At 42.5% G+C, this 25,636-nt stretch overlaps 3 protein-coding genes across 8 annotated transcripts in view; all 3 read left to right on the forward strand.

Annotated features, from left to right (window-relative positions):
• LOC129377790 (retinol dehydrogenase 13-like) lies at window positions 1-11,322 on the forward strand. The gene is made up of 7 exons (XM_055057946.1): window positions 1-157; window positions 829-947; window positions 7,977-8,132; window positions 8,205-8,309; window positions 9,292-9,504; window positions 9,654-9,755; window positions 10,454-11,322. Exons 1-7 carry the CDS (start codon window positions 93-95, stop codon window positions 10,711-10,713), a joined length of 1,020 nt encoding a protein of 339 aa, XP_054913921.1. The 5' UTR covers window positions 1-92; the 3' UTR covers window positions 10,714-11,322.
• A 1,012-nt stretch (window positions 11,323-12,334) lies between these two features.
• Window positions 12,335-16,790, forward strand: decr2 (2,4-dienoyl CoA reductase 2, peroxisomal). Of its 2 annotated transcripts, none has more exons than XM_055057706.1 (10): window positions 12,335-12,508; window positions 13,211-13,309; window positions 13,418-13,486; window positions 14,173-14,224; window positions 14,308-14,443; window positions 14,681-14,805; window positions 15,524-15,617; window positions 15,695-15,799; window positions 16,267-16,504; window positions 16,615-16,790. In XM_055057706.1, exons 2-9 carry the CDS (start codon window positions 13,212-13,214, stop codon window positions 16,485-16,487), a joined length of 900 nt encoding a protein of 299 aa, XP_054913681.1. In that variant the 5' UTR covers window positions 12,335-12,508; window position 13,211; the 3' UTR covers window positions 16,488-16,504; window positions 16,615-16,790. The 2 variants fall into 2 exon arrangements, with proteins under 2 accessions (XP_054913681.1, XP_054913680.1); XM_055057705.1 differs by having other exon boundaries at window positions 16,267-16,455.
• Window positions 16,791-18,898: 2,108 nt separating this feature from the next.
• rab11fip3 (RAB11 family interacting protein 3 (class II)) overlaps window positions 18,899-25,636 on the forward strand; it is a 31,509-nt gene continuing 24,771 nt past the window's right edge. For all 5 annotated transcript variants that reach the window (XM_055057814.1, XM_055057818.1, XM_055057816.1 and 2 more), the window contains exon 1: window positions 18,899-20,429. In XM_055057814.1, the coding sequence (XP_054913789.1) occupies window positions 19,332-20,429 (1,098 nt within the window). In that variant the 5' untranslated portion in view covers window positions 18,899-19,331. The remainder of the gene's footprint in view (window positions 20,430-25,636) is intronic.

Here is a 25,636-nt window from a genome sequence, read left to right on the forward strand (position 1 = left end):
CATAAAGGCTGCTGCTGTAACCTTGTTGTGTTGTTTTCAGATGTGAGTGTTTAATGTGAGTTTAAAGTGTTTAACTGTTGGGCTTTCCAGCCATGAGCAGATTCATCCTGCCGGTTTCCGTGTTCGGTACGGTGGCCGGAAGCGCCGTTTTGATCAAGTGAGTAACTCAGAAAACTGTCAGGATTTTACTCACCACCTGCTGTCACGTTTTCTCGTTTCAGCTCCTGCAGTTTCTATTTTCTGTGTTGCAGCAGAATTAGAGGCTCTGCAGCCACAGAAACATGAAACTCAATGAATGTGATGATCTCACTAGTATAGTCCAAGTTCCTTTGAAAAGTTGCTGTGGATGGTGATGTTGTGGGCAGACAGAATCTCCAGTAGCAGTCAGTCTTTCAGTGAAACTCAGGAGGCTCCTGACTGAAGACTAAAGCTAGCAGCTCACAATAAGGTGTTTGCTGCCTTGTGCTATAAAAATAAAACTTGATTGATTCGTGCTGCTAATCCATGTCCTTTGCTTTTGCTGCTCTATTTGGATGCAGTAGGGCTTAAGGTGGATGGAAGATAGAGATGATTTGAACTTCGCAGTTCAGACTTTTCAAACTGAGAAATTTCCCTGTTTTCCAGAAAATTTCTGATGAATCTAAACATTTCTCAGTTCTTTGGCAGAAATGTTCTCTTCCAGTTGTACAATGCACAGTGGCATATTTATTATTGTTATCTCTATATATTTTCATAGAGAGGTGCATCACACTTTTTGGTTTTTTTATTCACAAACAATTGAGAAAAAGTTTTTTGAGTGGAAAAGGTGAATTTCAATTGGTTTCCTAGGAACCGTGTGACTGGGGGCCGCTGTCCCAGCAAGGCTGGGATTAAAGGGAAAACCGTCGTGATAACTGGCGCGAACACGGGCATCGGGAAGGAGACGGCGAGAGAACTGGCCAACAGAGGTCTGCAGACACAACACTTCTTTACTTATTCTGGGTGTTTCTTGCTAGTAACTGTGTTTTAAAAAAATAAAAATAAATATGTATATATATATATATATATATATATATATATATATATATATATATATATATATATATATATATATAAAAATTCCCTTCTCACCCACCGCGGGTGGTTCTTATCCTCTGAGCTCGGGTCCTCTACCAGAGGCCTGGGAGCTTGAGGGTCCTGCAGTATCTTGGCTGCGCCAAGGACTGCACATTTCTGGACTGAGATGTCTGATTGTTCCTGGGATCTGTTGTAGCCACTGCTCCAGTTTGGGGGTTACTGCCCCGAAGGCCCCGATGACCACAGGTACCACTGTGGTCTTCACCTTCCAGGCCCTCTCCAGTTCTTCCCTGAGGCCCTGGTATTTCTCCAGTTTCTTGTGCTCCTTTTTCCTGATGTTGCAATCACTTGGTATTGCTACATCTACCACAATGGCTTTCCTCTGATGTTTATCCACTACGACAATGTCTGGTTGGTTCGCCATTACCATTTTGTCTGTCTGGATCTGGAAGTCCCACAGGATCTTAGCTCTGGCGTTCTCCACCACCTTTGGGGGTGTTTCCCACTTTGATCTTGGGGTTTCCAGTCCATATTCGCACAGATGTTTCTGTACACTATGCCTGCCACTTGGTTATGTCGCTCCATGTACGCTTTCCCTGCCAGTATCTTGCACCCTGCTATGATGTGCTGGACTTTCTCAGGGGCCTCCTTGCACAACCTACACCTTGGGTCTTGTCTGGTGTGGTAGATCTGGGCCTCTATTGCTCTGGTGTTTAGGGCCTGTTCCTGGGCTGCCAGGATGAGGGCCTCTGTGCTGTCCTTGAGTCAGCTTTTTCCAGCCATTGGTAGGATTTACTGATATCAGCCACTTGGGTTATTTGCTGGTGGTACATCCCATGTAGGGGTTTGTCCTCCCATGATGGTATCTCTGGCACCTCAACCTCCGTTCCCTGTTGTCTGAGACATTCACTGAGCACATTGTCTGTTGAGGCTTTGTCCCTGATGTATTTATGGATCTTAGTTGTTTCGTCCTGGACAGTGGTTCTCACACTCACCAGTCCTCTGCCTCCTTCCTTGCGGCTCGTGTACAGTCTCAGGGTGCTGGATTTGGGATGGAACCCTCCATGCATTGTTAGTAGCTTTCTAGTCTTAATATCTGTGGCTTTTATCTCCTCCTTTGGCCAGCTAATTATTCCAGCAGGGTATCTGATTACTGGCAAGGCATAGCTGTTTATCGCACGGATTTTGTTCTTGCCATTGAGCTGGCTTCTCAGGACTTGCCTTATTCGTTGGAGGTATTTAGCTGTGGCTCCTTTCCTTGTGGCCTCATCGAGGTTGCCATTTGCTTGTGGTATACCTAGGTACTTGTAAACTGTCCTCTATGTCTGCTATTGTTCCTTCTGGGAGTGAGACCTTCTGTGTGGATGACCTTCCCCCTCTTTGTGACCAGCCGACCACATTTCTCTAGTCCGAATGACATCCCAATGTCCGTGCTGTAGATCCTGGTGGTGTGGATCAGTGAGTCGATGTCTCGCTCACACTTGGCGTACAGCTTGATGTCCCCATTTTTGAGTCAGGCCTATGCAGAACAGTAGCGGGGACAGAGCATCTCCTTGGTATATGCCACATTTGATGGACACTTGTGCAAGTGGTTTGCAGTTGGCTTCAAGGGTGGTTTTCCACAGCCTCATCGAGTTTGCAATGAAGGCTCTCTGAGTCCTGTTGATGTTATACATCTCTAAGCATTCAATGATCCAAGTATGCGGCATTGAGTCATAGGCTTTCTTGTAATCAATCCAAGCCATGCACAGGTTGGTGTGTCGGGTTTTGCAGTCTCAGGCAACTGTGCGGTCTACGAGGAGTTGGTGTTTGGCTCCTCTGCTATTTACACCGATACCCTTCTGTGCCGTGCTCATGTGTTTATCCATGTGTTTGCTTATCTTGGCCGCTATGATGCCTGACATGAGCTTCCAGGTTGTGGAGAGGCAGGTTATTGGTCGGTAGTTGGGTGGGACTGGACCCTTTGATGGATCCTTCTGGATTAGGATTGTCCGCCCTTCAGTTAACCATTCAGGGTGAGTCCCACTTTGTAGCAGCTGGTTCATTTGGGCTGCCATTCGCTCATGGAGAGCAGTGAGTTTCTTTAGCCAGTAGGCATGGATCATGTCAGGCCCTGGTGCTGTCCAGTTTTTCATACCTGAGACTCTTTCTTGGACATCTGTCACAGTGATGGTTACCGGGGCTTGCTCAGGGAGGTTGCTGTGGTCCTCTCGTAGAGAGATCAGCCACTGTGCATTGCTGTTGTGGGACGCCTCCCTTTCCCATATGCCTTTCCAGTATTGTTCTGTCTCCAGCCTTGGTGGGTCTGCTCTGTTGTTATTGTTACCCTGCCATTGAGAGTACACCTTAGTGGAGAAGAGCCGGTTAATCCTTCTGGATTCATTCTCCCTTGTGTATCTCTTTAGGCGGCTGGACAAGGCTTGGAGCCTCTGTTTGGCAGTCTCGAGTGCTTCAGGTATGGGCATCTGCCTGTACTTTCTGGGTACTGGTCTTTTCATTGCACCCTTGTGGAGCTCTGACAGTTGGCTCACTTCCCTCCTTGTTACCTTGATTTTAGCCTCTAACCGTCTTTTCCATGGTGGGTATTGGGTCTCATGGTTGCTCTTATAGCCAAGTATCTCAAGGATCACTGATGCTGAGTTGTAGATCAGCTCATTGGTTTCTGTTATGGTGTTGGTAGGGATCGTTCTCAATGCTGCATTCACATTCTCAATGAGACTTTCAGATGGTACTTCACTCAGCCGTTGTAATTGGCGCCGGGGAGGCCTGGTTGTCATTCGGGTCATGATTCTCTCTCTCAGGTCAGCAGCTGTCTCGTTCAGCTCTGTTTCGCTCATTGGGGCCGTGTATCCCCTCACTGGGTGGGGACTTGTAGTTAAGTCCCCACAGTCCTGACATCCGGGTTCCTCCCTTTTGCCGTAGCATTTGTGTTTGTATCTCGTCAATCTCAAGTTGTGATAGCAGTTGCCGTTTGCGGATGTTGGAACACTGAGCTACTAGTTGTTTAGCGCTTAGTGTTGACTGGGGATGTCGAAGTAACCATTCCTTCCCCAGTCTTTGCATGTAACCTCTCTCACTAGGGTTACTTGAGTAGTAGCATTCCAACAGATCCACATTTTCATCTCTCGCCCATTTCCGTCTTGTTCCAGTAGCCCATTTGTCATCAAGGTGCTCTGGTTCCCCAACACCTGACGCAGACCTTGTTTGGCCGGGCGACGTCTGAGCCGGCATGTTATGCAACTTAGTATCTCTCATGGTATGAGGTAGGCAGTAGCTTGAAGGGTCTTGCCTAAGGACCCAGACTGGATTCGAACCCTGCCCTCTCGGGTGATATACTGATGCCTTATGTATTGAGCTATATATATATATATATATATATATATATATATATATATATATATATATACTGTACACACCCACAATGTTGACATAGACATTGACATAGCTGACTGGACGAGACAGCTGCTGACCTGAGAGAGAGAATCATGATCCGAATGACAACCAGGCCTCCCCGGCGCCAATTACAACGGCTGAGTGAAGTACCATCTGAAAGTCTCATTGAGAATGTGAATGCAGCATTGAGAACGATCCCTACCAACACCATAACAGAAACTAATGAGCTGATCTACACTCAGCATCAGTGATCCTTGAGATACTTGGCTATAAGAGCAACCATGAGACCCAATACCCACCATGGAAAAAACGGTTAGAGGCTAAAATCAAGGTAACAAGGAGGGAAGTGAGCCAACTGTCAGAGCTCCACAAGGGTGCAATGAAAAGACCAGTACCCAGAAAGTACAGGCAGATGCCCATACCTGAAGCACTCGAGACTGCCAAACAGAGGCTCCAAGCCTTGTCCAGCCGCCTAAAGAGATACACAAGGGAGAATGAATCCAGAAGGATTAACCGGCTCTTCTCCACTCAACCAGCTAAGGTGTACTCTCAATGGCAGGGTAACAATAACAACAGAGCAGACCCACCAAGGCTGGAGACGGAACAATACTGGAAAGGCATATGGGAAAGGGAGGCGTCCCACAACAGCAATGCACAGTGGCTGATCTCTCTACGAGAGGACCACAGCAACCTCCCTGAACAAGCCCCGGTAACCATCACTGTGACAGATGTCCAAGAAAGAGTCTCAGGTATGAAAAACTGGACAGCACCAGGGCCTGACATGATCCATGCCTACTGGCTAAAGAAACTCACTGCTCTCCATGAGCGAATGGCAGCCCAAATGAACCAGCTGCTACAAAGTGGGACTCACCCTGAATGGTTAACTGAAGGGCGGACAATCCTAATCCAGAAGGATCCATCAAAGGGTCCAGTCCCACCCAACTACCGACCAATAACCTGCCTCTCCACAACCTGGAAGCTCATGTCAGGCATCATAGCGGCCAAGATAAGCAAACACATGGATAAACACATGAGCACGGCACAGAAGGGTATCGGTGTAAATAGCAGAGGAGCCAAACACCAACTCCTCGTAGACCGCACAGTTGCCTGAGACTGCAAAACCCGACACACCAACCTGTGCATGGCTTGGATTGATTACAAGAAAGCCTATGACTCAATGCCGCATACTTGGATCATTGAATGCTTAGAGATGTATAACATCAACAGGACTCTGAGAGCCTTCATTGCAAACTCGATGAGGCTGTGGAAAACCACCCTTGAAGCCAACTGCAAACCACTTGCACAAGTGTCCATCAAATGTGGCATATACCAAGGAGATGCTCTGTCCCCGCTACTGTTCTGCATAGGCCTGAACCCCCTCAGCCAAGTTATCAACAAGACTGGCTACGGATACAGACTCAAAATGGGGCCAATATCAGTCACCTACTCTACATGGATGACATCAAGCTGTACGCCAAGTGTGAGCGAGACATCGACTCACTGATCCACACCACCAGGATCTACAGCACTGACATTGGGATGTCATTCGGACTAGAGAAATGTGGTCGGCTGGTCACAAAGAGGGGGAAGGTCATCCACACAGAAGGGGTCTCACTCCAGAAGGAACAATAGCAGACATAGAGGACAGTTACAAGTACCTAGGTATACCAAGCAAATGGCAACCTCGATGAGGTCACAAGGAAAGGAGCCACAGCTAAATACCTCCAACGAATAAGGCAAGTCCTGAGAAGCCAGCTCAATGGCAAGAACAAAATCTGTGCGATAAACAGCTATGCCTTGCCAGTAATCAGATACCCTGCTGGAATAATTAGCTGGCCAAAGGAGGAGATAAAAGCCACAGATATTAAGACCAGAAAAGCTACTAACAATGCATGGAGGGTTCCATCCCAAATCCAGCACCCTGAGACTGTACACGAGCCGCAAGGAAGGAGGCAGAGGACTAGTGAGTGTGAGAACCACTGTCCAGGACGAAACAACTAAGATCCATAAATACATCAGGGACAAAGCCTCAACAGACAATGTGCTCAGTGAATGTCTCAGACAACAGGAACGGAGGTTGAGGTGCCAGAGATACCATCATGGGAGGACAAACCCCTACATGGGATGTACCACCAGCAAATAACCCAAGTGGCTGATATCAGTAAATCCTACCAATGGCTGGAAAAAGCTGGACTCAAGGACAGCACAGAGGCTCTCATCCTGGCAGCCCAGGAACAGGCCCTAAACACCAGAGCAATAGAGGCCCAGATCTACCACACCAGACAAGACCCAAGGTGTAGGTTGTGCAAGGAGGCCCCTGAGACAGTCCAGCACATCACAGCAGGGTGCAAGATACTGGCAGGGAAAGCGTACATGGAGCGACATAACCAAGTGGCAGGCATAGTGTACAGAAACATCTGTGCAGAATATGGACTGGAAACCCCGAGATCAAAGTGGGAAACACCCCCAAAGGTGGTAGAGAACACCAGAGCTAAGATCCTGTGGGACTTCCAGATCCAGACAGACAAAATGGTAATGGCGAACCAACCAGACATTGTCGTAGTGGATAAACATCAGAGGAAAGCCGTTGTGGTAGATGTAGCAATACCAAGTGATTGCAACATCAGGAAAAAGGAGCACGAGAAACTAGAGAAATACCAGGGCCTCAGGGAGGAACTGGAGAGGGCCTGGAAGGTGAAGACCACAGTGGTGCCTGTGGTCATCGGGGCCCTCGGGGCAGTAACCCCCAAACTGGAGCAGTGGCTACAACAGATCCCAGGAACAACATCAGACATCTCAGTCCAGAAATGTGCAGTCCTTGGCACAGCCAAGATACTGCGCAGAACCCTCAAGCTCCCAGGCCTCTGGTAGAGGACCCGAGCTCAGAGGATAAGAACCACCCGCGGTGGGTGAGAAGGGAATTTTTTTTTTTTTTATAGTTTTTTTCAATAAAAAGTTTTGACAGGTCTCTTTTTTTATTATTATTATCTATTATTTTTTGGCCGCATCAAATTGGTGTATTCCTCAAAACATTGACATGATCACCAACCGGATTCTGCCACTGTTGCAAACCATGAAGACGTCCATAACAGGAAGCAGTTGGAGGACGGTGTTTATTTATGTTTAATGATTTATCATGTAATCAAACTTATTTACACGTTATCTTAGTTACGTTTCTTATTTACCAGAAATACCACTAATGAAATTTATTTTTAATTAGCGGAATATTTATTTCGAGCTTTAAGAACATTGAATCTGCTGAGAGGGATTTCTTATGGCCTGCTAGCATAGCCGTTAGCATAGCCGTTAGATGCTCCCGTTTTTACGTTCTGTTGGTCATTGTCTCATTGGTCGTGATTCTACGATGAATATTGTTGCGTTCACAATAAGTTACAATACTAGTGTTAAACAGGGAGCTTCAGGAAGCGCGATCCGCCATAATGGATCAAACCGGAAGTCCCCAACATTAGTGGAATATCGTTGTCATGGAAACGCGGTTTCTGACGCACCGTTTCTTGGCTCTCCAGGGGGTCGGATCATTATGGGATGCCGCGACATGGCGAAATGTGAAGAGGCAGCGAAGGAGATCCGAGGGAAGACGCTGAACCCGCATGTTTATGCGCGGCGGCTGGACCTGGCCTCCATGAGCTCCATCCGAGAGTTCGCAGAGAGAATCAATCAAGGTGCAAACCGAACCCAACCAAACCCAGGAAACATGAGGCAGAGTTTCTAACGAACCTGCTGTTTTATTGCAGAGGAGAAGAGCGTGGACATCTTGATCAACAACGCCGGAGTCATGCGGTGTCCGGAGGGGAAGACGGAGGACGGCTTCGACATGCAGCTGGGAGTGAACCATTTAGGTAGAGTTTCATCCAACTTCACCGGTAAAAGCGCAAAACAAACAGAAAGAAGAGAAACGGTTTTCCAGACATTTTCACTGTTACAAATCTGAAAAGTGTGGCATGTATTTGTGTTTCTCAGTCACTTACAGAGAAGAACCCCTTGGAGTTTTTTTCCTCGGGAAATTTTCTCATACTTTCCAACATTTTATTTCCAAATATTTCTTTTTATCAAACACTAAGAACAGTCCAACTATTTGTAAATATGGTGTTTGCTAACTCTACTAGCCAAAAAGCACAGTTGGGTAGTAACTAGTTACTTTTACTCAATTACATTTACTTGAGTAACTTTTTTTAAAAACGTACTTTCAGGAATATTTTTATTATGCTGAAGATTTTTACTTTTACTTGAGTAATTTTATTACGAAGTATTTCTTCTCTTACTTGAGTAAAAGTTTTAATTTTTTTCCTGTCTGAATGAACAACAAACTATTTGAACCCAAAATCTATAGACTCAGACACAGACCTGCAGGTTAAAGTTTCATACGTTTTTTTATTGAAAAAACTGATTTGTAAAAATTTACTTTTTTCTGACTGTTATTTTTTGAATTATTGTCATTTAGTGCTGTAAAATATAATATTTATTTCTCTCATTTGTGACTGCATCTTATTTTTATGCCTTTTCTAAATGTGCTATACAAATAAATAAACTTGATTTATTGAAAAGCTTTAAATATGGAAAATAAATCAACATAACAGCAAATAAAATAAATTATAAACAAAATTATTCTTTGAAAAAGGGCAAGTTGATACCAAAGCACCAGACTGAAGACTTTTATCATCCAGCTTCTGGTAAAAAGAGAAAAACAAGAAACCATGCAAGTGGAAATGATTGAGTTTGTTTGAATCTGTTATGCACTTAATTGATTTATTGCCTGTTTGCTCGCAGTAAGAAGGTTTCTCTTAAACTTTAAACCTTTTCTACGCCTCTGACTTCCTCCAGGCCACTTCTTGTTGACGAACCTCCTGCTGGAGAAGCTGAGAGACTCCGCCCCCAGTCGTGTGATCAACCTGGCCTCGCTCGCCCACATCGTTGGAAAGATCGACTTCGACGACCTGAACTGGGAGAGGAAGAAATTCGACACGAAGCAGGCGTACTGTCAGAGCAAACTGGCCAATGTTCTGTTCACCAGGGAACTCGCCAAGCGGCTCGAAGGCGAGTCCGCCAGCCGCTGCGCTCGGTGTGGGAGGCGGTGTGCGATGAACGCGGTGTTCTAACCTGAGCTGTGTGTGTGTGTGTGTGTGTGTGTGTGTGTGTGTGTGTGTGTGTGTGTGTGTGTGTGTGTGTGTGTGTGTGTGTGACAGGCACCGGAGTGACGGTGAACGCCGTGCACCCTGGGGTCGTCGCCACGGACCTCGGCAGACACACCGGCCTGCACCAGTCGCAGTTCTCCACCACCGTTCTCAGTGAGTCTGCTGAACCGTTCATTAGGTTTTCAATAGAGAAACATCTGAAAAGTGTGGCATGCATCTGTTTCAGACAATCTGACAACCCTCAGGAAACATCACTGCAACCAAAAGTACTTTAAAAAAATCACCTGACGATCTGAAAAGTGTGGAGTACACCTCGATATAGATCCTGTGAGCAACTGGAGAAACTTTTCACTGCAGTTTCAACTGAAAATCTAAACAGAAAATTTAACGTCTTTATGCAAGTCCTCAATTGAATTCAGGTTTGAACTAGATTTGTCTAGTTCCTTAGATTTGTGTCTAGTTGCTTATTTTAAAAAGTCGCTAGATTTGTTGCTTTTGTGGTTATTTGAAAATGTTGCTTTTTGCGAAAAATTGCAAAATTTGTCACTATTGGATTTTTTTAATAAAAGTTTATTTGTTGCCACTAGTTTCTTTGAGAAAAGTCGATTTTTGGAAAACGCCCTCCGCGCCTTCCTACCATTAGCCACGTCCACATCGTCTATAAGCCACGCCCACATCTCCTCCAAGCCCTCATCCTTGGAACGTTTCAGAAAAGCTCTGTGGGCGGAGCTTAATTTTTATATTGGGTTTAGTTTCACTTTACTACTTCATGTTTAGCTGTGATCAGAAATCCTAACAAAATCTACTGATTTTTGACGAGTTGCTGTTCGCCTCCTCCTCCTCTGCCTCAGGCCCGTTCTTCTCCTTGCTGGTGAAGAGTCCGGAGCTTGGCGCCCAGCCCAGCGTGTTTCTGGCCGTGGCAGAGGAAATGGCGGGCGTGACGGGTCGCTACTACGACGTGATGACGGAGAAGGAGCCGGCGCCGCAGGCGCTGGACGACGCGGCGGCGCGGCGGCTGTGGGAGGTCAGCAGCAGGCTGGTGGGCCTGCAGGCCGACACGCTGCTTCCAGCCACAGCCGGACCCACAGAACCAGAACCAGCTGGAAATTAGCTTCACTTTGAACAAGAGGGTACAAGATATGACTCCAGGGCCGGTTTGTGACCATTGGATTCATTTTCTGTGGCACTTCAAGATCTAAACTTTTTCTTTTAGTCTTTTATAATATTAAATTTGTCCACAATTAACCAAAGATTTTACTCAAGTAAAAGTAAAACTACTTGAAAAGCGGTATTTAAAGTTACCCCTTTAAATAAAAAGGCAGAAAGTTTAATTAAAGATGTTTAAAATAATCACTTTTGTCAGAGACTGTTCTTCTGTGCTGGAGTTTCTGTTAAAGAAAGTTGGCCTGCAGCGCCCCCTGTCTGCCAAACAGTTGCATGCTGCTGCCTAAAATAAATGACATGAAGCTTCAGCTGAAGAAAACTGGCAATTAATTTCATCAATTTTTTTACTCACAAATATACTTTTTTATTATGTTCACTTTTTGGTACAGTTTTTATTTAAAAACTTGATCTACGTTTATTTGCAACAAAAAACTGAATGTTGCAAGTCACTGAATATTTTTAACTTATTCTAATGTTTGTAATGTCTATACTCCTGGACATTGTATTACATATTCTGTTTCTTGTTTTTCTAAGAAAAGGCATGTTTCTAATAAAAAAAATAAAAATAAACAAGTGAAATATGTTTTAGTATTTATTTTAAATTTGTTTTATTTGGGTTTGTCATCTCATGATGTTTGGATCCTGGTTGTTCATCATGGAGGCAAAAAAGAATTAAAACTTGAGTTCTGATGAGTATTTCTGCTCTGGGTGTATGGAGCTAAATTGGTGCTACAAAGTTGGTTGAAAAGAAAAATCTGAATCTAAAAAATTATTTAGAAACTTAGAAAAAAAAGCTTGAATTCAAGAAGAAGTTTGAACATTTTTTACCTGTTTGTTTTCAGTTCTAAACTTTTTTTTTTCCAGTTTTGAAATATTCTTATGAAACAAACCAGGGCCCCATATTAGTTCCATACATTTAGAATAGTTGTACTTTTCTTTCACTTTTCTTTCAAATATTTTCATCAGTTTCAAAATAAGTTTTCAGTTTCAAATATTCTTTGTTTCATTTTAAAGATATTTTTCTTTTGAACAAACTTTTTGGCACCAGTTTAGCTCCATATGGATGGCTTTAAAAGACCACTCAGCAGTAAGGCTGAAACTGCCTGTGGCGGAAATTCCCGACGGGTCGTTCGGCTCTGACGGAAAACGACGAGCATCAAATAAAATATGTTCTAGAAAATTTCTGAGATAAAATTTGAATTTTTTTTCTAGCATATTCTTGACGCTTATGGGTCAGAAATTAACTTTTTGTTCCGGAACATTTCGGACATTACTGAGTTTTTGTTTGCAAATTTCTGATTCGATGTTTTGGCATAAATTTATCACTACTTTTTTTTTCTATGTCCGCCATAAAATATTACTAAATAATTTTATTAAGATTTATTATCGTATTATTTTGACTTTATTTTCATAATTTTATTTCTCTATTTTTCATGAGTATTTATTAAAGGATAGATTTAATTCTCTGCCGGAGAAATGAGACTTTTAGGAACGGAGATGAACAATTACAGGAAAAGACTTCATTACCCAGAATGCATCAGTGGAACTGCGTTCAACGTCCAAGGTCCATGTTGTTCTCCTGCAGAGCCAGAGGAACAGACCTGAAGAATTTCTCTGTGACAAATTTGGGTTTTAGTTTGTGGTTCTTCAGTCGCGCTGAACAGAACCAGAACCGAAACCAGTTCATTTCCTGCAACAACCGAACCGACAGAACCGACTTTAACTGGACCGGAGAGAACAGAGTGAGTTAAAGTTTTATAGAGATTCTCCAATAAACTAGAGGAATGTTTGACTTTGAGGCCAGAATTTAGTCAAGTAAACAAAATAAAGTGTTTCTTTGCTTCCCGGTTTGATCCTTTTAAGCTCAAACTGGGATGTACTGGAAACCGGAACACAGCAGCAGAGACTTTGGAAAAGTATTCACACCCCTCTTTTACATTTTGTTGCATAAAATTCTCTGGATTTTAGGAAAAGTTGTGCAGAGGAAGAAAATGGATCCATTATTTTTTCCATATCCAGTTTTCAGGTTTTTAAGAAAGAAAACAGCAAGTATAAAATACTGGAAGCTTGCTTAACAAAACAGGAGTCCTCCAGACCACTAGGGGGAGTCTGCAGTAAGAAAATACTCAACTATGCTGGAGTTCTATAATTTTGTAAAAATATGAAGGATAACATGTTCTCTTTCTTTTTCCAACTTTCTTCTCATCCCATCTTTCCTGTTTCTGGTAGCTTGGGATTTGGTGATGAGCTCCCCCTAGTGGTCTGGGGGACTTTGCAGAGCTCCATATGTGCTGATGTTTTAGTTATTTGTGTAACTTTTTAAAATTTGTTGTTGTGTATTTTGGAGTTTGAATCATGCATGTTTGCCTCGCCTCTCACAGTTTGCTGTGTGTTTCCGTCTGCCGGCCTCCGTACATTATAATTTAGCCTCTGTTTCCCATCAGAATGGCAGAACACAGAAGAAGAGAAGAACTTCCTGAAGATGTTGGTTCAGATGACTGCTTGGCTTCATACACACACATCTACAGCCCAGATTTACTAAAGTAAGCATCCAATCCTAATTTGTTTGTATCTATTTGGGATTTCTTGGATTTATGCTGTATTTTTGTCTCACTGCTTGAGAGAGATGTGATGATCTTGTTTTGTTTTAGAGATCAAGTTGCTTTCATCACAGGAGGCGGATCTGGAATAGGACTTCGTATTGCTGAGATCTTCATGAGGTGAAGGATTTCCCGTCTGTTTACTGATTTCTGTTTTAATCTGCTGTTTATTAAGGCCAGGAACAAAAAAACCTAGCTAGATATATTATTATTATTATTATTATTATTATTATTATTATTATTATTTTAGCACATTGGCAACAGTGGAGCTGATGTTTGTGATTGGTGCTTTAGTTAATACTGGAAACCCGTGGTGGTAATCGAAATCAACATTGTTGAAATTAGCACGTTAGCATTAGCTTCCACTGAATAAAATGTTGGTGTAGCGCTTTAGCTTTAGCGCAGCTAATGATTGGTGCTTTGGGATTAGCACTCACTGCTATGTTTGCTGATGTTTGGGTATAAACACCTTTGTTGAATTTAGCGATTTAGCATTAGATGCTGCTAAATACAACGGTGGTGTAGCACTTTAGCACTGCCTTGAAATAAACGTCATGCTGTTATAAACTTTCACATTAGTGGAACTATTGTTCATTAGTGTTTTAGAGTTAGTGCAGCTAACATTTTAGCTAGCAATGCCTGCTAGTGGTGGTGGGTTGGTAGTTTTTGTTAAATATCTGGTTGGTGTAGCAATTTGGGATTAGCTCTGCTAAGTAGCACAGTGGCATAGCGTTTTAGCATTAGCTTCTGCTAAATATCTTCTTGATATCAGAGTTCAATAATTATTTATTATCTGTCTTTTCCAGACATGGTTGTGACACGGTGATCGCCAGCAGGAACCTGGACAAGCTGAAAGAGGTTTTCTTAATATTTTCCCAGTTCTGGTAGAATATTATCTATGTACCACAGCTCTGCGTCGACTTCATGAAAATGTTTTCCAGGCGGCGGCGAAGCTGTCGGCTGCTGCAGGACGACGCTGCCTCCCGCTGCGAATCGATGTGAGGCAGCCTGATGGCATCGCAGCCGCTGTGGACGAGACGCTGAAGGAGTTCGGCCGTTTGGACATCCTGATCAACAGTACGTGATTTAACCCGCATCGCGTCTGCTCACCTCAATTCCCCCCAAAATGATGCAGTTTTAATGAAATGCAGCAGAGTTTATTCTATCCCTTTCCATGTGCGTCTTTGTCAAGAAATGGATGTGAGGAAAAACAAAATGTATATATATTTCTGCTTTTATTCTTCATTATGTCAGTTGTGGTACTCCGTACATAAATCCCTCTTTAGAGACAGTGAAAAAACTGATTTAACACAGATGCTGCTGGAAACTTCCTCTGTCCTGCCTCTGCACTCTCTTTCAACGCTTTCAAAACCGTCCTGGAGATCGACACCATGGGAACGTTCAACACCAGCAAGGTGGTTTATGAGAAATGGTTCAAGGTACGGGACTCCATCTGTGTTTTCATAAAAACAAAAACATGTTTATTCTTCAAAATGTGATTTAATCTGAAACAGTTCACTTTAAATCAATGAAAAAATATCTTCCATTATTAGAAAGGAAGTGTATATTTTGACTTGGATCCAGTTTTAAAGACCCTGATACTGACCAAACATTTAAACTTCTGAATTCAAAGACAGTTGCAAAAAAATCTGAAAACAATGTTTTTCTAATATGTCTGGCATTTAGCAAATAGAAATAATTTGTTAATTCTAATGAAGCTAAAACAAGAGAAGTTTGGTCTGATTTTACTTCAGATAGTAGCTCTGTTTCCATTGATTATATAACTGCACAATTTGAAATTCTGAAACAAATTTGTTTAATGGAAACACGCTAATTAAAAACAACAACGTGTTTTTGTGAAGAAAGTTTTGACGTATTTCATATTGAAATTCATTTATTTTTGCAAAACTGCAATGGAAATACTTTTTTTCCGCATCATACAAATCACATGACCAACAACTGGATATTACTACTGGCAGAAACGACAAAGAATACTACAGGAAGTATTGTAACTGAATTACATGCATCTTTTAAAGAGGCAGGATCATATAAATTGGACTTTTCTTAGCTGCTAAAAGAGGGCAGTAAGTTTGCTAAATGTTTTTCAGTGAATTATGCTCTTCATGCTAACGCTAACAAGTGCGGCTGCTTTCCCAGGATCATGGTGGCAACGTGGTGAACATCTCGGCCACGCTGGCGTACCGAGGGCAGGCCCTGCAGGTTCACGCTGGCTCTGCCAAGGCAGCAAACGGTGGGAACAATCCTGGTTTTATTTCCTGCTTTAATGTGAGAATGATAAATAAATGACGGGAAGCTGCTGTGTTTTAGATGCTATGACGAAGCACCTGGCAGTGGAGTGGGGGCCCAGCGGAGTACGGGTCAACGCCGTGGCCCCGGGTCCGATCTCTGGTACTGAGGGTTACCGCAGACTCGGTAAACATTGAGCCCATTAGATTACTGGTGCGACTCAATTAAAGTTTTTTAATTAATGGCAATTTTAATCCTAAACTTACGCATGGACAAAATGAGCAACATTTTAAAAACCCACTTTTGTTGCTAACTTATTAAGTAATTAGACCTATGAGCTCAACAGATATTTATTGTTTTTAATCTGTTCTGATGAAATTTCCAACTTGTGAAATTCAAAAGTCAAAAATTTACGACTTTTGGAGAAAAAACATTCCAGAAAGTTTCTAAAGTTACTGTCAACATTTCAGATTTTTTCTCAGTTAAATTTAAAAATTTTGTAGCACAGAAATGTTTGAGTCATTTTGTGCAAATTTTTTACTTTTGGACCTCAGAAATTCCCTTGTTTATTTTCTTTTATCTTGAAGGTTTTTCAGCAGAAATGTTCTCCTCTGTCGTAGAAAACATGCCTGACTTGCTTGCCGTTGTTTCAGGCGGTCCTGGTGCCGAGGCCGCAGGTTCGTTCCAGGCTGTTCCTCTGCAGCGAGCCGGCAACAAGACGGAGATGGCCCACTGCGCTCTCTTCCTGGCCAGCCGAGCGTCTTCCTACGTGACGGGGGCCATCTTGGTGGCGGACGGCGGGGCGTGGCTGACTTCGCCCAACGACGTCTCGGCGCTGCTGGGTATAGCCGCCTCTAAACGCGCTAAGCTGTGAGTCCTCCTCCTGACCAGGTGGGTAGGAGGAGGTGCAGCTTCTGGAGAAACGCTCCTACGGAGAAAGGCTCTGATTGTCCAAACAGAAATATGAATATCTAATAATTACATTCATTTCATTCCTGCAGGTTACTGGTCACCGGAAAAGAAGAAGGACAAGTGATCAGGAGAAATCAGGACCTTTCTAAAGAAATTATGCAACTTATGGACAATGTTTATGTTTATTATGCATTCTGCTGCTTTAGGTGTTGGAAGGTTTCTAGTAGAGAAGAACACAAATAAATTATGTTCATACTGTTTATAAGGAATTACAACCGTGCATTAGGATTAATAAATTAGTACATTTCAGACAAAAAATGTGATATTTCTTAGAAAAAAATTATTTTAAAAAAATCTCAAAGATTTTGATATTAATTCCTGAAATTTTCTTGAAACACCTTTGATATTTCTGAGTTCAAAAAGTGAAAAATTTTCTAGAAAAATATCTTAAAGATTTTATAGAAAAAACCTGGAAATTCTAAAGTCTCATATTTAAATTTTTTGAATTTTCAATTTTGAAATGTCAAAATTTTTAAGATCAATATCAAACATTTTCTAGAAAGTATCCTGACACCAGACCTTGAAAAATTAAAATGTCAAAAATTTTAATCCTGGCTGAAAATAAAGAAAAAAACTGGGATAGATTAAAAATTGCAAAAGTTTTTTTGAGGAAAGTTTATACTTTTCAAAATAATCCTAGAAATCTTACATTTTTTCAGTGTTTTGGCAGAAATTTCTTCCTCTTTTTTCTGTCCACCCAAATACGTTGTTGTATGTAAAGCAACAATCCAGTTTGTCAGTACTGTAAAACATTTCCTTTGATTTATTCAGCAATTAAAATCTTTCTATTCAGTTGTTGCTATGACAACTTGCCTTCTCAGCTTTAAACTATTATCTACGAAACAGTTTAAAGCTGGAATTTAATTTAAATTGTTTAAAATGTGATTAAGTTTTAATGTGATGCAGTTCTGCTGAATGACAGCAGGGGGCGCCAGAATCCTGTAAATACATCGACGAGCAGCTCAGTGGCTCATTATTATGAAACGATGAAATATTGCCCTTATTTTTGTTTTATTCTGTTATTTATCATTGTTATTATTATTTTTAGCTTACTGCAAGTAAGCTACTGACTTTGAAGAAAGTCAAACAATGATCTGGATTTGATTATTGTGACTCAATGTTGTGCACAGAAAATTTTCAAAGGTCTGGCTAATAGGGTTTTAAGTGTAAGGCAGCGTAGACAAAAAGCAAAAACTTATGAATGTATGTGTGTGTGTGCGTGTGTGTGTGTCTTTATATATGTGCATTAGGGATAATAAGGATGTATTAAAATCACTTTAAAGTAAACTTTTTCTTATCAGAAATTATAGTAAATATCTGCTAAAATTAAAACATTTCTAGTTAAAACAACATATCTTCTCAGCCACAAATGTTGAAAATTTGCTAGAAAAATTTTTGTAACTAATCTCAGAAATTTTCTCCAAAAATTGGAAATTCCTGAGTTTAAAAAGTCAAAATTTTTAACATTTGAAGGTTTTTATATTAACTTTGTCAATTTCTCAAACTCAGATATTTGAATGATGAAAGACGCATGAACGATTTCTTGTAGCCGTCTGAATTAAAGTTAATATATTTTGTTTTATTTTCAAAGATTTATTTTATTTTAGTTTTGGAAGAAGATGTGTCTGTATGCCTTTCTATGATCTAAACATGACTCGATATTTCGAGAGGGTGTCTTGGCCCCCGGGGGTCCCCACTTGGTATCGCCCCTGCCCTAGTCGACCTAAAACAGAACTAACGGTTAAATATGGTTTAAAGTTTTCCAGTGAACGGAAAATGTCATATATATATTTTTACAAACACTGTATGTAAATACGCGGTTTCCATCGACGTTATGTTTTGTACAACAACTTCCGGTGGAAAGCTGCTGTGGAGCCTCACACTGCGGGGTATTTTCTATGCGTGCGTCTGACGTCATCGCTGAGTGTATGCGGCTGGAGGAGGCGGAGGAGGAGGATGGGACGCTGCTGATGCTGATGCGAGAGCTTTCTCTGTCTGATCAACATCGGTGGACAGAACCTCGCATCACGGATCTACCGAATCTCCTCTGAACACCTTAGCTGTATTTTCCTGGAGAAGAGAGGCACTGATCCGGAGAACGACGCCGGATGTGAGGAGGAAATAACGGTTCGGACTCGTCACTCCTGCTGGCCTCTCGGCTGGCACAGGTGGACAGAGCGGGGAGGGGAGCGTTACAAACGGAAACGGGAAAAAATGAAGACATAACGCTGGATTATAAGCCCCAAATAGGACAAACTGGCCGTTTTCGCTCATTAGGGCTGAAATGTTAACCTGTTAGCCGCTAGTGGCTAATTTGTGTAGCTAGTCGGCTAGCAGCCGCCTCGACCAATGGCCGCGGAGGAGGCAGATGCTCGAGGGAGGAGTTAGAGCCGGTTGTCCGGCATAAACACGGCGGCTTAACAAGCCCAACAGCTGGAGCTCGTTTCGGCTTTGTGTAGCGCTAATTACCGCCTGAGGTCCAGCCGTTGGTGCTGGTTCGGCTCGGAGGCCGCGAGGGGAGGAAGAGCTGATGTTGGATGTTTTCTGGCTCAGCAATCATGACAAGAAAGCAGGCTGTGAGTGAAAACATGTCCAGTGTGTTCAGGTACCGGGTTACAAGTGTTGGTCTGTTTTAATTAAACGGAACTGATAGTTTGACTCTTGTTCTCTGGGAATTCAACGTTTGGACCATTAAAACATGGCGGTGAATTTGAAAAGCTGCTTCCTGACCAAACAGGTTGTGTAGATGGAGCCCACAGTTGTGTCTGGCCCTGTGGGGCATGCTCAGTGGGAGCCAGAGCAGCCATTTCCGCTGGGATTTCAACCAGTGGACCCAGACTGTAGAGCTGTTCTGAGTCCCAGCAGTACTGGTCAGACTGGTTTGGACTTCAGGAAAGGTGACTATAACGATGCAGCGCCTCAGAAAAGTGTGGAAAAGCCTGTAGCCCTGGAGGACCTCATCACAGTCTCAGCTTTTTCCTGTGAGGATCTGCAGCTGGAAGACAAACAAGCCAGCGCCTACCTGCAAGGATTGACTTTAACTGAAAGTTTTGAGGAAATCAGCGACAGCACTTTGTCGTGGCTCTTCTCTCCAAATCTGACTGACGTGATGAGGAAGGAGTTGACTTTAAAAGCAGATTCCCATGAGGAATCCAACGCCGTCGCTGATCAGGGCGATCTAATAAGCCTCGGCTCTCCTTTTAACGTCTCCAGGAGGAATTCTGCAGAGCCGTTTCTGCTGGTTGACCTCTCTGGGGTCACCCAGGACTCGCCCAGCGAGTTAAACGCTCAGATTGCTGCAGAGGAGCAGGCAGCGGTCCCTCCCTCTCAGACTTTGTCACCTGAAACCGGAGACAAAGGTTTATTCCCTGATCAAGTGACTGATCTGCCTTTAACCAGCAGCTCTGCTGAGAGCTGCCATTCGCCGCCTTTGTTGGATTTCGATAGTCCTGCTTCTGTTGTACCAAAAAATGAGGCTCAGTCTGCTGTAAGCGGCCATGTTCCTTCTGAGGAAAGGAGTGAAAACGATGAAGACGCTGTGGATTTGATGGAAGACCCAAGTAGTTACTCTGCTAAAACACAGTCAAACCAGGAGGAAATGGCTCTGGATCTGTGTTTGACTGCTGAGGAGGTTCATGATGATGATGGTGGTTCAGAGGAGAGGCAGCATCAGGTGGAGGCTTTTGATTTAAACCAGCCTCCTCTGCCGGCGGCAGCGGGAAACGCCAGCCAAGACGACATGTCTTCTCTGAAAGCGGTGTTCGACGCCTTGGACCAGGATGGAGATGGCTTCGTCCGCATCGAGGAGTTTTTGGAGTTTGCGGCGGTCTACGGGGCAGATCAGGTGAGATGGCCGTTTCTCCCTGCAGGAGCCGCCTCTGATCGGAGCGAACGCCAAGTAAAATGATCCACAGATCCATTTATTATTGATTCTCTGAGAGTCCGACTTCAGGAAGCCCGTTTAACTCATCCGCTTGAAAACATCAGTTCCTGTCTGGGTTTTAGGTGGTCACTGAATCAAATATACACAAACGATTAATTGATTCATCATGATTAATCGACTAATTTAGTGATTAATCATTGGACTGGAGTATACAGACTCAATATAGGCCTTTTATTGGAAAAAAAAACATTCAGACTAATAATTGAGCCGAAACTACAAACTGCGTACATTTGGTATTTATGATGGAAACGTGTTCTTCCCTCTGGGAGTTTTAGCTTCACCTGGTTCAGATTTACAAAAATTATGCTATGGTGGAAATAAAAAATAAAAATAGGAAATGTATAATTTCTTGTGCGGTGAACCAATGCTGGTATTTGTTTCTGATGGGGATTTAAAATCTGCCAAGCATGTCATTAATTCAGACCGAAACCCGTCAATACGACAGATTCATCTGTTTGTTTCCACTTCCTGTGGTTTGGGATGATCTGGCTGCTATGTCCACCACTTCAAGCCTTTATCATTACTGCTAATAAAATAAACCAGTATAATATATACTAATTTAGAGATTTATCTTTGAATGAAAATGGGACAGATTGCAGTTTCCAGGCTGATCACTTTAAAAGGCCTGATCATCCAATTTAAACATTTTTAATAACTGACACTGTTTGGTATTTTAAGGTCACAATAACCCTAAAATGTTTCTGGATTATTAGAGAACATTGAACAGCAAATTAAAAGTAAAACCAAACATTTTTATCAACAGAATCCACTCTTACTTGATTTATAGGAAGCATTGAACGTTATGCTGTGACAGCAGCCATTGTAATCGATATGTGACACTAGCATTAGCGAGGGCTAAATAACGTCACTATCATACAAGTCCATCAGTTATTTATATATATATATTTTGGCATTTCCTGTTTACATGCCGTGTTTTTCATATTTAAGCAGTTATGAGGCTCAATGGTGAAATCTGAAAATGCCTCTGCTCCAGGTACCCAGCAGGTCGTTGCTCAGCAACCAAAGAGAGAGTGATTTGATGCTGCTAGCCTAGCTAGCCTTGCTAGGCTAGCTAGCCTGGCTAGCCTAGTTAGCTGTGAGAAGCTGAGCAGCTAAAGCTTTTCCTCTGCCTGCATCTCCCAGGTTATTGAATATTCAATCACTTGTGTTCTCTATTGATATTGATTCCATGTCTGTCCTGATGTTTATTATTGAGTGTTGCTGACCTTTAGCAGTTTATGGCGTAATCACTGAAGTGTGTCGTTAACCTAGTATCACTGGCTGAACTGGAACTGATGTTTCAGACTCTGGGCCGTTTCAAACAGTTCTGACTCTGTTGATGTTGGACCCAGTTGGTCGCCCTGCTAAGTCTTTTGAATCCCTCTTCTCTCGGGTCGAAGCCCGTTAGGCCACACCTCTGTGTCCCCGGTTAGAAATGTTTAAGGATTAGGACTGAAATGTTTTCTCATGAGTCAGACTGTCCACCAACTGAAAACCTGTTGACTGATTTAGATGCATTTATTTTGAAGGGCTAACTTTTACATATTTCCCATTAGCTTTGAATGCTGACGGCCATTTTCCCTTTACCCTTTTAAACCAACCACTGCTTGATGTCACACAATGCGTTTTCGACGACTGTCATTTTATTTATATAATTTCAAAGTGATGTGTACCAAAATATTAAAACTGAAACTGAGGACTTTGCTGTTTGTCAGAGTCCCGTCAACTGGAGATCATGTGTGACGACTGAGTTACAGTCGTCTCAGTGGTTAGCATTAGCTTTAGCCTGTTTGTATTTTATTTATAGTGCTTTCTGAAAGTTTTACAGAAATCAAGCACTGAAGTATATCAAACAAGCTCAGAGGTTTGGTATTAACTTCTAATATTTTGTGTAGCGTTAGTTTCCGCTAATATTTTTACATGTTTAGAGTTAGCTCCTGATTTATGTTCAGGATTTTAGCATTAGCTTTTGTAATTTTATGTATTTAGCAGATTAGCTTGTGATTATGTTTAGCTATTTATGGTTAGCTTATGGTCATTTTGTTTTCAGTGGTTTAGCCTTAGCATAGCTGAGAGTCTTCCCTTAGTTAGTGGCTAATGAAGCTAACATTAGCTACTCCCCATTTTAGCACAATTACAGTTGTGGCAATTTTGAAAAATGTCTGTCAGAAAAAGGAAATGCAGGATCAAAAATCATTTCTATGGTTCAGAATATGAAGCTACAATTGATGCCCAACAGATTGATATAATTTGTGATTTTAGTTCAGAAATAAATTTTTTATGATGACCACAGTGGCCATCTTGAAGGATCTAAACATTATCAGCACATATGATTTCTGTAGGTCCAATTATATATGATTTGACACCCAAAGCATTAATCTGTGGTAAATGAACATATTGGCTGCCATCTTCAATTACTCTGTAAATGTTGTTTAAAAAAATAATAAAGTCCCTGGGAACATTTGTACCAATTTAGGTTGGTTCTTATTTCCACATGGGGAAAATAATTCAATTATTAGACAGACTTGAAAATCTGCAGTCTTGCCCTCGTCCAGATCACATCAGAGTGTCTGTGCTGATCCGACCAGGCTGGCACTTTGCACACGCAGTGATTGCATCTTTTTGCTGCGAGAAGCAAACGCTTCGCTCCCCTCCTATCAGCTGGGATACGTGTTGACACGGCCTCCGTGTTTGACAGGGCTCTGCCCTCGTCTGTCCTTGCACAGCAGTAATCTGGTGATAACCGTTTTGAATATTATCCACACCTGAGCGAGTCCAATCCACAAAGTGATGGTTTGCGCAGCAGCGCCAACAGAAGCGCCAACAGAAGCATTTCAGCAGGCGGTTGGGAAAAACGAGTGAAACACCATTCAGACCGAGACGTTACTGTCAGGTTTCCCTGTTCAGGTTAAAATTAAAGATGATGATGATGATGACGCCTGTCTCTCTGCCCAGTAGTTGGATTGTTCTGATGTTGGTTATAAGCTGGAAACGGGTTTGGGTTTGGCTATCTTTGCAAATTTCCCAGGAAGCCGCCAGGCTGCAGGGAAACATTCATCTGGTATTTGCATGATTTCCAGTTGGGTCTTTTGGTTCAAACATGCAAATGGGGCTCAGGATATGTTACTAAGATGGCAGATATATTTATGCTCACACACACTGTATTGTTGTGAACATTTGGTCTGGATTAGATCCTCATGGTGCAACATGTTGGACTTTTCATGATTAGGCCTGATGAAATAAATCAGTTAATTGCATCATTTTATTTTATTTTCTCTTTTTACCAAAAAGAAGCAAAGTCTCCAGGTTGTTTGTTTTTAAGAATTATCTTATTTTATATTTAAAATGTCTTCCAGTTCCATTGTCAGCTCTTTATTAGAATTTAAGGGTTATATTATGTGTTATTAAATTATTCTCATAACTTTAAAATGATCTCAAACACATTATTATAATTTACCACAATCATTTCTGGGACAATTTGCTGTCCAGAAAAAATTTCATTGTAGGGCCACAGCAGTGAAATTTGTGCTTCAGTTTGAACTTGACTAATTTCTCAGGATGTTCAGTATTTTCTGCTCGAAATGTGAAGTAAAATGCAGTTGTAGTGAAAACGGTTCTTCTTTTTTTCCTTGTGACCTCATCATTGTGCGTGATGACCTGCTGATGAATGCTTTGCCTCCAGGGGGGAATAACCTGCAGCTCGCATCTTATTAGTGAGTTTTTCTGCTGAAGAAACCTTTCTCTCCTCGGGTCTCTCCTCGGGTCTCTCCTCGGGTCTCTCCCTGGCTTCGACCCCACTTCCTCACAAAAGCTGCGGCCGTGTTTCCCTTCACTCTTTCACCGCTAATCCACAGTGGAATGTCCTGCTGTCAGAAACCACCGTCGTTGTTTGTTTTTGAATTCCTCCCCTGGAAAAGTTCAAGATTATTGCTGCTGCTTTTGTTCCGACCCGCTGCTGGTTTCCTCCGTCTTGTCGGAGCGGGTCAGAAATCCCCGCGGTGGAAGCCCGTCTCTCAGGTTGCTTGTCTCGGTGAGGTCATGCACAGCGGCGGTCTGAGCCGCGGCGCTCGGGCGCGCCCCACCATCGATCGCACACAAATAGAGGAAACAGAAAAACCACGAAGCTTTGCTGCTCCTCTAACCAGCAGAACCCGCTGCTGCGTCCCAGTTCAGCAGAACCGAACGTGTAATTCAGGAACCAGCTGGCATGAGATTCTCACGGTGCAACATGAACCAGAAATAACCAGCGGTGGAACTAATTACATTTTTAATCCAGTTTATTTACAGACTCTGTAATTTATTGACAAAATAAGAAACATTTTCAGTTCAAAAACACGTTTTGCAACTAAACTGAATTTAAAAACATCTGAGCTCAAAGGCAGAAATTATAACTTTTAACCCATTTAAACCCACCGGTCAGAATAGTGACCAAGAAATTTATTTCACTTTCACAGACTCCAAAAAGCTTACTGATTAAGTTTTCAGTTAATGTTCAGCAAATACTTGAAGTTTAGAGCGTTTGGATAAAACTGATGCAGTATTGCATGTTTAGAGTAAATTATCTCATGAATGTTTGCGCCTTGGTTGTGCCTTGGCGAGGGGACGACTGCCACAAACCTCCCGAAGAAGAGATGAATCAAAACTGGTTTCAACGGATTTCAGTTATAAATGTTTGACCCAGTTTATCTGGTTCTGCTGACCTTTAGTTTCAGCCCAGATGTAGATTAAACTGCTCTGCTGGGACCTGCTGCAGTTAATAACGCCGATGGAGGCCGACCAGCTGCTCTGTTTAGCATCTTGTGGTTGTGAAGGAAAACGTTTCTCGAGCCGTTTGCTGCTAAATATAACAGATTATTAAATACAGTCAGGAGCTTGTCGCGTTCTCGCAGCCGAGGCGTTTCTGGATCGGAACATCATGACTCATCGCCATGCGGTGAGAAGCTGAACGCGTTCCCTCTGACCTCAGGCGAGCGTTTCCAGCGTCGGGTTCAGCCCAAAGGAAACCTCAGGTCACCTCAGCGAGGGTTTCCTCTGTTTACACAACCAAACACTCTCACTTCCTGTCGCTTACCTGGCAAAATCCTTGCATTCTTTCAATGATGGGTTGT

This window comes from Poeciliopsis prolifica, unplaced genomic scaffold, assembly GCF_027474105.1.
Source record: "Poeciliopsis prolifica strain line A6 unplaced genomic scaffold, Auburn_PproV2 SCAFFOLD049, whole genome shotgun sequence".
In the NCBI taxonomy this organism is placed as follows: domain Eukaryota; kingdom Metazoa; phylum Chordata; class Actinopteri; order Cyprinodontiformes; family Poeciliidae; genus Poeciliopsis; species Poeciliopsis prolifica.